This window comes from Bos javanicus, chromosome 26 (assembly GCF_032452875.1).
Source record: "Bos javanicus breed banteng chromosome 26, ARS-OSU_banteng_1.0, whole genome shotgun sequence".
Taxonomy (NCBI): domain Eukaryota; kingdom Metazoa; phylum Chordata; class Mammalia; order Artiodactyla; family Bovidae; genus Bos; species Bos javanicus.
Genome location: NC_083893.1, coordinates 46,835,349 through 46,848,884, shown reverse-complemented (window position 1 = coordinate 46,848,884; position 13,536 = coordinate 46,835,349). Strand labels below are relative to the sequence as shown.

The 13,536-nt window shown below is 54.5% G+C and overlaps 1 protein-coding gene across 5 annotated transcripts in view; it reads right to left on the bottom strand.

The window, feature by feature from the left end:
• The window catches only part of PTPRE (protein tyrosine phosphatase receptor type E), a 182,519-nt gene that overhangs the window by 19,783 nt on the left and 149,200 nt on the right, over positions 1-13,536 (bottom strand). For all 5 annotated transcript variants that reach the window (XM_061403850.1, XM_061403847.1, XM_061403846.1 and 2 more), the window contains 4 exons: positions 13,312-13,402; positions 6,715-6,791; positions 5,808-5,844; positions 3,471-3,568 (listed from right to left, as the gene is read on the bottom strand). In XM_061403850.1, the coding sequence (XP_061259834.1) occupies positions 3,471-3,568; positions 5,808-5,844; positions 6,715-6,791; positions 13,312-13,402 (303 nt within the window). The remainder of the gene's footprint in view (positions 1-3,470; positions 3,569-5,807; positions 5,845-6,714; positions 6,792-13,311; positions 13,403-13,536) is intronic.

Sequence of the window (13,536 nt, the reverse complement as noted above, 5' to 3'; positions counted from 1 at the left end):
AGCAGCCTCACCTAGGTGGCTCTTCGTCAAGCCCCAGAGGACCATGTGCTCCCCAAACACTGCCCATCGGACTCGGTGGGTCATTTTTCCTGCCCAGCGCTAACGGCGAACTTAATTTGCATCCCACCCACCCTCTGTGGAAGTCATGGACTTGTAGTCAGCTGAACGCTCCTGACTTTTCTCCAACCAGGGATAAGACTGATGCAGGCATTTGTAGAGCTGGATGGGTGGGTGGTCACAGAGAGGTCTTCCTTTGCTTTCCCTCCCTCAGAACTACAAATGGACCACACAGGAGACGGGGAGACTGGGCCTCCAGTTCCTGACCCCAGGGGGTCCTCCTGCAAGAAAGACTTGAAGGCATGAGGTCCCCCTAATGGGGGGCTCCCTGCTCCATGGCCGCAGGGGTCAGCAAGCCATTGATCCTGGACATTGCCCACCGGGCACAGCTCACAGGCCAGGCCACGAGGATTAATAATCCTATAAACAAGAGTCAGCTGGTATTTACCAGAGCCCAGGGCTTGTGTGATGACACCCACCAACTTCCCCTCCCGCAGCCTGGCCCTGGGCAGCTCTGAAGGGACCCTGAGGAGAAGCCCACCCTGAAGGTCATGGTTTGGGGCAGTCTTGGCCTCCCGGAGACCCTCCAGAGACTCTCGCCTTGACAGACTCTCACTCGAAGACCCGAGGGCTGCTTCTCAGACCCCCACAGGGCTCAGGGTGTGCTCTGTTCCCGTCTACACAGCGGTCACCACCGCCTGCCACCCACCTCCACCCGCCCACTCCGCCCCCATCAGATCATGAGATGCCAGCTTTCACAACACCGAGCCAGGATGCTGAAGCCAAGGAGACCACAACAGAAGTGTAAGCAATTAACAAAAGGGGAACTCTGTTGAGAAACGATTTTATCTGAGACACTGAAAATCGAGGCCCAAAGGCAGGCTGAGTCTGAGTCACAGAGATGGAAAAATGCAGTAGGAGGCTGCAGAGAAAAGAGCTGGGGGAGGGGGCGTGTCAAGTAATGTGGCAACGAGATGACTGATGGGGGAGATGGGGGTGCCTTCTGAGCCCCACAGTCCCTGCACTGGTCTCCTCTGTCTCTTTGCAAACAAGCCCCTGACAACCTGGCCCAGAGATCAGCTGGTCCCAGGGGACACCAGGCTCCAGGTCATCCTCCTCGTCCGGGGCCGTGGGGCTGCAGCATCCGCTCAGAGCGCAGGGACATCTTCCCCACAGCACCCCCCCGCCCCCCTCCCCCGGAACGTGTCCCTGCCTGGGAACCCCCTGCTTCCGCCCATCACTCTTTCCGGTGAGAGAGCACGCACGGGGCCTGGGCAGGATTAACACGGAGGAGGAGGAGGCTGGCCCTCCCCAGCCCTGTCCCAGCTCGCTTCGAAACAAAAGAAAACCCCTCTCCACTCCCCGACCGGAAATGGGGTGGGGTTGGAGGCTTTTCCGCTGCTTTTCTGGATGGAATAAATTAGTGGTGGGGGAGCTGGGGGCCACCTCATGGCTGCCCTCCCAGCCGGCCGGCCTCCCCTCTCCTGCCCTGGCTGAGTTCTTCCATCCCAAAGGGCAGCCGCCTTACCCCGAGCCCTAGCCAAGCAGCCTGGGCTTTCGTGGGGACAGGCTGGCCAGCCCCCAGCCAGTGAGTGAGGGTGGATGGCACCTATGTCCGGCTGGAGCCAGGACCACACAGGCCCTGGGACAGATGTCTCTGACCGAGCTGTGTCTCCCTGTTGACCCGCTTGCCACCACCCCTGTTCGGGCGCTCGCGCTGGAATGGGCGAGAAGAACAGTCTGCCTGCTGCTCGCTTCCCATCTGCCTCCCTGCTCTGCTTTTAACTCTGGAGTGCGAGCTCATTTCTGAAAGCACAGGCCTCTGCTTACTGCTGAGGAAGCCCTGGAGCGCCCATCCACGTCAGCCTGATATCCAGGCTGCAAGCGCCGGTTGGTGCCTTGATGCATTTCTGGCCATTCTGCTCTTGGCATGGACTTCCTGGTTCTGGGTCCAGCAGATTGCTCCCTGCCTCACAAACATGCCCCAGTGCTTCTCTCTGCTTGCATCTGGCATAGCTCCCCCACCCCACGCCCCAGTCTCCAAGACCCAACAGCACCATCACCCTCTACATGAGCCCTCCTGCCTGGCCTGGCCCAGGAACCAGGGTGGGGGGCTGTCCCCCTCTTCACCACACCTCCAGAGCCCCAGTCATGCTGTGTCCCAGTTTTTTCTATAGGAGTCTGTGTCCTTGGAGTTGAAAAGTGAATGCCTTCCAGGCATAAGGAGGCCTCAGCATCTCTGAGCCTGACACGGAGCCCAGCAGGGCCTCAGCCTGGCCGCGCATCTGGGTCTGTCCCTCCTGGACCTCCACTGTTCCTGCTGTGTTTTATTTTCTGTCTCCATTATGCTTTATGTCATCTCCTGACATGACCTGCAGCCCCTCACATCGCAACAGGAATTGCACGAGGGGTCTGCCCGGTGGCTCACTGCCTGCACCCCACCCAGGGCAGTCCTGTCTAGAAGGCACACTTAGGAAGCGAATCAGCTTGACTCGCACTTCTTCATAGAGATTTCAAGTTCTTATAATGTGTATGCATTACTTTTTGAAGTCGAAACAGCTAATCGCACACATTGAAATACCAAATCAATACGACTTCAATACACCTTGTTTTTTTCCAATGCATTTCTCTGGTCTGAATAATAAGGGAAAAATCACTTTCTTTTTATGGTCTAAGGCCCAACATATTATGTTCCAAGGTTCTAAAAAATTTCTATATTAAAATTCACTGCTCCCACCATGGCGTAAGAACTGGTGGGTCACCCAGGGATGACTCGCTACTGAAAGAAGAAAATTCCTCCATCATTTTATATTGTGGTCTAGGATGTGAGAGTTGGACTGTAAAGAAAGCTGAGCACTGAAGAATTGATGCTTTTGCACTGTGGTGTTGGAGAAGACTCTTGAGAGTCCCTTGGACAACAAGGAGATCCAACCAGTCCATCCTAAAAGAAATCAGTCCTGAATATTCACTGGAAGGACTGATGCTGGGGCTGAAACTCCAATACTCTGGCCACCTGATGTGAAGAGCTGACTCACTGGAAAAGACCCTGATGCTGGGAAAGATTGAAGGCGGGAGGAGAAGGGGACCACAGAGGACGAGATGGTTGGAGGGCATCATCGACTCAGTTTGAGTAAACTCCGGGAGTTGGTGATGGACAGGGAGGCCTGGCGTGCTGCAGTCCATGGGGTCCCACAGAGTGGACACGACCGAGTGACTGACCTAACTGATTGACTGAGTGGGACAGTGAGATCCTGGGAACACAGACAATGTATTTCAAGATAAAAGTGCTGTGAGCCCCGAGGTGTTTTGTGTTTTTTTGTCTGCCGTGATAAGCAGGAGGGAGAAGGGAAAAGGAAGTGGTGAGCACACCCCCAGCCAAGCAGCAGCAGCTGAGAAGAACAGGCTGGGCTTACCTCTTTTCTTTCTTTCAGATTCGTCAGCATCACGATGGTTGCACATTTCTGCTCCCAGATCATTCTCCAGAAGTCATTCACTGTCTCCTGCTTGGGACCTGGGAGGAGAGGATGGTCCGAATCAGACAGAGCGGTCCCTGCGAGCCCCAGACCTGTCACCCTGGCCTTTGGGCCTCAAGACGGCTGCTTCCCCGCTACCTGCCCTGAGGAAGGGGGTGATGGGCCCGTTCACTCCCTGCAGAGTCCCAGGACTGGAGTAGGGGGCAGCCTCCCTGTCTGGCCCTGCCTCTCTCTCCCTGATACCCGCCCACCCAGGGGCTGGGAAATCCTTGGGGGCTAAGTTAATGCACCCAGTTGGGTGATGATTGTGGGCCACAAACACTGTTTAAATGCGAGCTGGTTTGCAAGCTGTCAAAGTGGTTTGTGGCCACGGAGGGGCTTGTCGAAGCCTCAGAATAAGACCTCCCATCCCAAACCGCTGAATCAGACTGTGTGTGGGGGTGGGGGAAGGGAGACACACTGCCGGCTGCCTGACCCACCTGCCATGTCTAACCCCCTTTCCTCTGAAAAAAAAAAAAAATCACATCTCCCAGCTGCCTTCACAGCTAGTGATGCTTTCTGGTAAGACGTAGGCTGAAGTCCCTGGGGAGGGGGTCTGAACAAAAGGTAGTGTCCCTGGAAGAAAGTCCTCTGCCTGCTGCTCTCTTTCCTGCCTGACTAGGGACAGCAGTGCCGGGAGGTACGGCAGCCACTTTGTGACCCTGAGGATGACAGTAAGGAGGTCAGGGGAGGAATGAAAGCGGCCTCTCTCCCTTGTGCTGCTGCCCCAGCCCGGGCTACTTCCTCTGGACGTCTGCTTATAAGAATGAAAAAGACATTTCCATTGGTGTCAGTGGGTGTTTGCCAGGGTTTCTGACATTGAAAGTTGGGCATGTTCCTGATGGACTGTGGGCTTGTGTGTATATCTCCCTACTTTTCACGGCAAGTGAAAGTGCCAGTCGCTCAGTGGTGTCTGACTCCTTGCGACCCCAGGGACTGTAGCCCACCAGGCTCCTCTGTCCATTCTCCAGACGAGAATACTGGAGTGGGCTGCCATTCTCTTCTCCAGGGGATCTTCCTGACCCAGGAACTGAACCTGGCTCTGCAGCACTGCAGACAGGTTCTTAATCATCTGAGCCACCAAGGAAGCCCATTTTTTGTGTGTGCATTTAAATGTGCATTAAGATTGCTATCTACACTGAATGTTGGTACCCACTGCTCTAAAGACTCTTGCCGAGCAATAAGGATGTGCAGGAAATCCACTGTTAGCTCCCTGACACCCAGCTTCACCAGCCCTGGCTCCCGGGGATGACAGCCACAGGCAGACGCTGGTATGCTGGATTGAAAGTGCTTGGAAACACAGAGGATCATGTGTGAGGTTTAAGGGCATGCTTTCAGAGGAAGGTCCGCTGGAGGTGGGCATGGCAACCCATTCTGGAATTCTTGCCTGGAGAATCCCATGGACAGGGGAGCCTGGCGGACTATAGTTCATGGGGTCACAAAGAGTCGAACATGACTCATCGACTAATACACTTTCACAGCTAAAAGCATCTCAAGGTTATGGGCTTGATCCAGAAAGTTACTTACTCCCCTCCCTGCTGCTCCCCAAGCCCAACAACTTGGAAGTCATGTAGAGGTCAGCCGGCAGAGAGAAATTCAAGGTTTTCTAATGCAAGTATCAGCACGCTGCGATGGCAAGTGCTGGACCGTTGGGCATCTGGGTTTAACTCATACAGGTGCAGAAGCAGATCGTGTGTCTCTGCCTCTGTGCACACACACACCGTGTGACTGCACACCTGGCATGTCTGTGTACAAAGGACGCCCCCACGCCCTCCCCGTCTGTCTGCCCTGACCACAGACGGGGGCGTATGCGCGCAGAGGTCCAGCTCTTGTGCTCGTCTGAAGCCCTGTGACCTGGAGGAATGTCATCACTTCACAGTATAATGCTCCTCAAACACTATGGCGCAGAATGACCTGGGAATGCTGGCTAAGATGCAAACTCAGGGACAGCAGCCAGTCAGGGGTGGGGCCCGCATTCCTGACCACCTCCCAGGGGAGGGGACACCCCTGGCCAGTGGAGCAGACACATTGAGTGTCAAGGCTGTGAGAGTCATGCCATCTTTCACTTCCGTGCTTCGGGAGAGGCTGGACGACTCTGATCTGCTGTGTAAACGTAGCAGTACACACATATACAAAAAGCCTGTATAACCGCCCAGGACGGTTGGTACCAGGTCAGGAAGCCATCGCCTTCCACGTCATTTTACCAAAATCACGTTCGTCACTTAATGAAGAGCTTACCTTGAGCGGCTATGAATTTATTCTTCTCTTTATAACCCTAGAGAAATAAAATCAGATTTATGATTTTTCAGAATTGTCATTGTGAAGGACTTTACGGTTAGGAAAGTAACATGTATTTGTCGTGGAGAATTTGGAAAACACAGAAAACCAAGAAGAAACCTTGCCAGGAGTTTCAGAAATAACATGCTATTTTTGCATATCCCTTGCCAGTATTTTTCTGTGACTACTCTTCCAGATATGCAAGCAGACACACAGGTACAGATATATATTTTTTAAATTGGTTAATATGCACACATTCTCTTATACTGAATTTTTACAATAATTCGTAACTTATATCAAATGATCTTTTAAGGTTCAACTAAAGTGGATTCTTAATAATCCATTCTATATGATTTTACTGCAAATTACTTAACTGGTCCCCTCTGTTCTGTTTGGTCAGTAAAATAAATGAGTATGGGCTTCCCAGGTGGCTCAGTGGTAAAGAACCTGCCTGCCAAGCAGGAGATTTGGGTTTGATCCCTGGAGCAGAAAAATCCCCTGGAGCAGGAAATGGTAACCCACTCCGGTATCCTTGTCTGGAGAATCTCATGGACAGAGGAGCCTGGTCGGTTACAGTCCATGGGGTTGCAAAGAGTCGGACACGACTGAGTGGCTAAGCAGCAGCAGCATAAACGAGCCTCCCCTGTGCTTATCTGCAACTTAGGAACGAGTCCCCAGCACAGATGCTAATTCAAAAGGCCCAGTGCTTTCCTGCTCTCTGTGTGGTGGCCGGTGTGGCCACCGGGTCCAGGAAAGTGTGGACAAGTTACCTTCCTGGCCCCGGGAAGAGGGGGTCCAGTGGTCGCCATCCACACTCAGCCCCCAGTGGTCCAGGTACGAGTGTCATGCGGGGCTGGGGGGTACTTACATCTATGTAGGAAGCGTTGATGTAGTCTGAACACGGGGTTCCGTCCACTTGGCTTAAAATCACCCTGGAATGGTCATCTGCAGAAAAAAAACAACAACACAAAAACCGTGACATTAGGCCAGGGAATCACACGGAGGATTAAACGCTGTGAGGGACGTAACCATGGTGACCACGGGACAGAAGGGAAGTTCTTCTTAAACGTTCCCAGGAGACGCTCAGTGTCCTGGTGCAGGGACGCACCTGTTCCACCCAACACGGCACCTCGGCACCCAGGCCAGGCCAGGCCCCGAAAGAGCTGAACACACCCGGGGGATGCTGACAGGTAAGAGCTTCAGGGCCCAGGAGTCGATGTGCTGGCCCTCAGGAGCACTTCCGCGGGCCGCTCTCTCAGGCTTTCGAAGGGGAGCCTGTCCACCTCTGGACAGGTGGGCGTCAGGCCCGAGGGCTTGGGACTCCAGACCCCAGTGCTCATGCTCAGGTCTGCCCCGGAGCAGGCAGCTAACTGGACTCACACGGACGGACTGTGCAGGATGGACCACTGCCTGGAAGATTCCGGCCTGTGGTTCCAGAATTGTGTGCCATGTGTATTGGTGTGTGTGAGTGGTGTAGTGGTGTGTGGGGGCGTGGTGTGTGTGTGTGTGTGTGTATGTGTATTGGTGTGTGTGCGTGGTGTGGGTGTGTGCGTGGTGTGGGTGTGTGGGTGTGTATGTGTATTGGTGTGTGTGAGTGGTGTGGGTGTGTGCGTGGTGTGGGTGTGTGGGTGTGTATGTGTATTGGTGTGTGTGAGTGGTGTGGGTGTGTGCGTGGTGTGGGTGTGTGGGTGTGTATGTGTATTGGTGTGTGTGAGTGGTGTGGGTGTGTGCGTGGTGTGGGTGTGTGCGTGGTGTGGGTGTGTGGGTGTGTATGTGTATTGGTGTGTGTGAGTGGTGTGGGTGTGTGCGTGGTGTGGGTGTGTGCGTGGTGTGGGTGTGTGGGTGTGTATGTGTATTGGTGTGTGTGAGTGGTGTGGGTGTGTGCGTGGTGTGGGTGTGTGGGTGTGTATGTGTATTGGTGTGTGTGAGTGGTGTGGGTGTGTGCGTGGTGTGGGTGTGTGGGTGTGTATGTGTATTGGTGTGTGTGATGTTTGGGTGTGTGCGTGGTGTGGGTGTGTGCGTGGTGTGGGTGTGTGTGGTGTGGGTGTGTGGGTGTGTATGTGTATTGGTGTGTGTGAGTGGTGTGGGTGTGTGTGGTGTGGGTGTGTGGGTGTGTATGTGTATTGGTGTGTGTGAGTGGTGTGGGTGTGTGTGGTGTGGGTGTGTGGGTGTGTATGTGTATTGGTGTGTGTGAGTGGTGTGGGTGTGTGCGTGGTGTGGGTGTGTGGGTGTGTATGTGTATTTGTGTGTGAGTGGTGTGGGTGTGTGTGTGTGTGGTGTGGGTGTGTGGGTGTGTATGTGTATTGGTGTGTGTGAGTGGTGTGGGTGTGTGCGTGGTGTGGGTGTGTGGGTGTGTATGTGTGTGTGTATGTGTATTGGTGTGTGTGAGTGGTGTGGGTGTGTGTGGTGTGGGTGTGTGGGTGTGTATGTGTATTGGTGTGTGTGAGTGGTGTGGGTGTGTGCGTGGTGTGGGTGTGTGGGTGTGTATGTGTATTTGTGTGTGTGAGTGGTGTGGGTGTGCGTGGTGTGGGTGTGTGGGTGTGTATGTGTATTGGTGTGTGTGCGTGGTGTGGGTGTGTGGGTGTGTGTGTGTATTGGTGTGTGAGTGGTGTGGGTGTGCGTGGTGTGGGTGTGTGGGTGTGTATGTGTATTGGTGTGTGTGAGTGGTGTGGGTGTGCGTGGTGTGGGTGTGTGGGTGTGTATGTGTATTGGTGTGTGTGAGTGGTGTGGGTGTGTGCGTGGTGTGGGTGTGTGGGTGTGTATGTGTATTTGTGTGTGTGAGTGGTGTGGGTGTGTGCGTGGTGTGGGTGTGTGGGTGTGTATGTGTATGTGTGTGTGTGTGGTGTGTGTGAGTGGTGTGGGTGTGTGTGGTGTGGGTGTGTGGGTGTGTATGTGTATTGGTGTGTGTGAGTGGTGTGGGTGTGTGTGGTGTGGGTGTGTGGGTGTGTATGTGTATTGGTGTGTGTGCGTGGTGTGGGTGTGTGGGTGTGTATGTGTATTGGTGTGTGTGAGTGGTGTGGGTGTGTGTGGTGTGGGTGTGTATTTGTGTGTGTGAGTGGTGTGGGTGTGTGCGTGGTGTGGGTGTGTGGGTGTGTATGTGTATTTGTGTGTGTGGTGTGGGTGTGTGGGTGTGTATGTGTATTGGTGTGTGTGAGTGGTGTGGGTGTGCGTGGTGTGGGTGTGTGTGTGTATGTGTATTGGTGTGTGAGTGGTGTGGGTGTGCGTGGTGTGGGTGTGTGGGTGTGTATGTGTATTGGTGTGTGTGAGTGGTGTGGGTGTGTGTGGTGTGGGTGTGTGGGTGTGTATGTGTATTTGTGTGTGTGAGTGGTGTGGGTGTGTGTGGTGTGGGTGTGTGGGTGTGTATGTGTATTGGTGTGTGTGCGTGGTGTGGGTGTGTGGGTGTGTATGTGTATTGGTGTGTGTGGTGTGTATGTGTATTTGTGTGTGTGAGTGGTGTGGGTGTGTGCGTGGTGTGGGTGTGTGGGTGTGTATGTGTATTTGTGTGTGTGAGTGGTGTGGGTGTGCGTGGTGTGGGTGTGTGGGTGTGTATGTGTATTGGTGTGTGTGAGTGGTGTGGGTGTGTGTGGTGTGGGTGTGTGGGTGTGTATGTGTATTGGTGTGTGTGAGTGGTGTGGGTGTGCGTGGTGTGGGTGTGTGGGTGTGTATGTGTATTGGTGTGTGTGAGTGGTGTTCTTTATGCAGTGTGTGCAGTGTGTTGTATGTACACGAGCGTGGTGTGTATGTTTGTGGTATGTATGTACACATACACGTGGGGAGGTTTTAACCAGGCCCCATATGACTTACATGGGTCCATGTCACTTCTGCCTTCATGGGCCCCTTTCTCAATTAAAGAAAAAAATTACACATTCTGTTTTACGACGGCATTATGTGTGTGTGTGTGTGTCTGTGTACCAGATCGCTTCAGTTGTGTTTGACTCTGCGACATCATGGACTGTAGCCCGCCAGGCTCCTCTGTCCATGGGATTCTCCAGGCAAGAATACTGGAGTGGGTTGCCATTGCCTTCTCCAAGGGATCTTCCCAACCCAGGGATCGAACCCGAGTCACTTACGTCTCCTGCATTAGTAGCTGCTATAAAGATGAGTATGAGCCAGACTGTGTTAGGTATATATTTCCTTCTGATTCTCAACGAAGTTAGACCATTTCATGGGTCCCTCCAGTGGAGCAGCTCCAGCTCTGGGTCTCCATGCTGGTGTGTAAGCGGCCGACCACTTACAGGAGTAGAAATGTATGAAGGAGGCCCAGACTTGGGCCCAGGGCTCTAGGATCAACCTGCTTCTGGGTTTTTACTCTGTGCCGGGCAGTACTTGGTGGGTACTCTGCATGTATTTACTGCATTAATTATTGGATAGTTCTGCGTCCTGCTCCCTGCTTTGTCCCCTCTGAGTAGCCAGAGGACTGAAACTAACCGAGGAGGGGGAGTGTGTGGTGTGGGTCTGGGGCAAAGATCCCGGGTCACAGACTGGATGTCTCCCCTCTACACGGAGGGCTGCTGGCTTGACCACAAGCGGACGGGCTCGGACACCTGCTGTCTGGACACCATACGCTGCTCCTAGTGGAGGACAGGTGAGCGCAGGTCTGGGGCAGGCACGGCCCGCAGAGGGCAGCCAGGGTGTCAGACCCAAAGCTCACAGTCCTCAAAGGCTCGGCCCTGAGACCCTCGGCCCTGAGGCGGAAGCAGCACCAGTGGAGCACGCATCGGGCCAGCTTAACGTGGTTTGGAACAATCTACCCTTCTGAGGACGCTGTAGAAAGCCGGGGGTTAAAAATAGCCTTCTGGTTAGATTTAGCATCTTGCAGTTCTAAGAGCTTCCTGTCTTTTCATTCTAAAACGTTACACTTCTGTCTTAAAACATCATTTCCTAAAATTATCCCTGGTTGGCATCTTTTTCCAGAAAAGAGAAGGACGCTCCCTCGCCACCGGGTGTGGGGCCGTTCCCACACGCGGCCCCTCAACACCCCAGGCACGCTGACCTCTGTCCTCAGAGCTCCCTGGGTTCACACCAGGACTGGCTCCTGTCCCAGGGCATCTTGTAAATAGGATACACTTACAGGGCTTCCTAGGTGGTGCCCATGGTAAAAAATCCACCTGCCAATGCAGGAGACTCAGCAGAGGGGGGTTGGATCACTCAGTCCAGAAGACCCCCTGGTGAAGGCAATGGCAACCCACTGCAGTATTCTTGCCTGAGAAAAATCCCAGGGACAGAGGATCCTGGCGGGTTGCAGTCCATGGGGTCGCAAAGAGCTGGACACGACTGAGGGACTATATTTTCCCTTCCTTTCTCTGTGTGGGGAAGCGGGTGGGAGAGGGAAGGTATGGGGGCTGAGGGATTGGGCCCCTGCCCGTCTCCCTGCCTGTTGACCGACACCACCCCCGTGTATGAGCAGGGTCTCCCAGGCTTAGGATCGGGGGAGCAGGCCTGGGAGCCCCCTGCACAATCCTCCCGTGATCCAGCTGCCCCAGGGCACCTCTGGCCAACTGCCCAGGTTAACCAGGTTGGCTTCTCCTGGGTCTCACCGATGCCAAAGCCAGATGCCCCCAGCTGGCCTCCTCCAGGGCACACCCCAGTGTTTCCAGGACACGGTTCTGTAAATGTGTCCTTGCACCAACGTGAAATGCTCACATCGGACAGAGTCCCCGGGCCCGTGGTGACCGCCAGCTCCTCAATTTCCTCTGGCCTGGCACTCCTGGGCCGGGAGGGGCTGGGGCAGGACCCACACTTTCACACTTGCGGAGAATGCCAGCTCCCTTCCATAATACAAGCCAGAGGAACGCGGCTTAGACACGTTGGGCGTGAAGCAGGCCCTGCCGGGCCCTGCTGGGAACCCTCGGAGGGTGGGGGATGCCCTGCCCTGGGCCATCAGAGGTAATTCCCACACTTGGCTGCTAACTCCGGTCCATGGAGCTCAGGCTGAAACCACTCTTGATTAGCCAGGTAAACGTTTCATTTAGGAGGAAAACGGCTCAGTGATTAGAGAGAAATGTAGGCCAGGAGCCTTGGAAAGGGCTTGGCAGTGAGCTGGCCCTCCACACACACGTCATGCAGTCAAAGCGCAAACTAAGCTAGTTAATTCAACTAAGAACAGATGCTAACTTCCAAATACCCTAATTTTTATTCAGCGCAAATTAGGCCAAAGATCCCCAACCTCCTGCGTGGCGTTTCTTTCCCTTGAGCTGTTCAAGCCACGGAACTTGCCTCTAATATGCCTCACCCAATTTAACATCAAGTCCTCTCAGCGTGACCTTTGCTCTGAGTCTAGAACCTGACCCTGGTCTAAGCCAGCCTCTCTGCTTGGCTGCCTGACCTGTCATCTCCCTGGCGCTCCCCTGGCTTCCTCTACAGACGTGCGTGGGGCAGACTACTTGGCTGATTTCTCTGGTTTCCGTTGACCCAAGTTCATGGTGGACTCTACACACACACACACAAACCCCAACCAAAAGCACAAATAAATCCTATGCAGGCAAAATGGGAATGAATTGCTTCTATCAGGTGCTGAAAATCCAGAGACCACATAGATTAGGTAGACCACAGCTTCTCTTACCCACAGGGCAGATGGACTCAATTCTGGTCCTAAAAATCCAGCCAAGAGCCACCTCACTGAGGGCCGGCACAGGCCGGCTGGTTCCACCCCACAGAGGCTCTGCCCCAGAAGGGAGTCGGGCCTCCAACGTGAACTCACCGGGGTCCTTAGAGGCTGCCCTGCTGCTAGCCTGATGGCGAAGTGGACAGGAGGATCCAGGCTAGAGAAATGACATCACAACTCACCCCACCCTGCCCCTCAGGCCAGCTTCTACGCAGGCATCTTGGAACGCTGGGGGTCTGACTCGGCACCGAGGCCCCCAAGGCACAGCCCATCCAGCAACACCCCTGGACAGGTGTGTGCACTCTGGCTTTGTCACCCCCTGGAGGCCACACCCCCCGCCCACGACCCCCATCAGCTGCGGTGGTAAAGACTGGGACGCCTCAAGCCTTCCCACAGCGCTGCCAAAGCCCGACAGCCCTCTGAACTCTTGTCGCTTCTGTCCCTGTACAAGAGCCTTGACGCTGGTGGCCCAGGGCACCGTGTCCAAGATGGGGAGATGCTTGGGACCAGTGGCTGCCCGAGACCAGGGCTCAAGGCTGGTCCACAGCGGGAGCCCTGCCAGCCGGGGCAGGTGGCATCCTCTTGCCCCCATCTCCTCCCACCCAGGCAGCCGAGGTCTCAACAGTGAACGCAGGCTTGGCAGCCAGACCACGAATGGCACAGGCTCTCAGAGCCCCAGGTGGGAGACACACCTAGATGCCCACGCGCGAAGGCTGAGCAGGTGTCCTGACCCCGGCCCTGCCCTCTGAGCACCCGGGAGTCTGCTGATTGGACAGGCAGAATCACCAGGAGCTGTAAAGCAAAGTTGAGTGTTGTCAGAATGCCACCGATCATGTAAAAAAAAAAAGAATAAAATCTTACTGGGAAGGATGTTGGGGTATCGGTTTTTTTCTCTGTTTTCTTCTTTATTGGCCAGTTCAAAAGTTCCTTGCACGTGTCCAGATGGCAGAGACTAGAAGAAAACGCAGAGTCAGCACTAAACGTGAAGAATCCAGCACCTCATCTACGAGTCTCCCTACCAAGCGCGGGAATCAAGAGAACGGGTCTGTGAGCAAACTACCTCCAGGGCTTTGCCCGTCCCTCTGC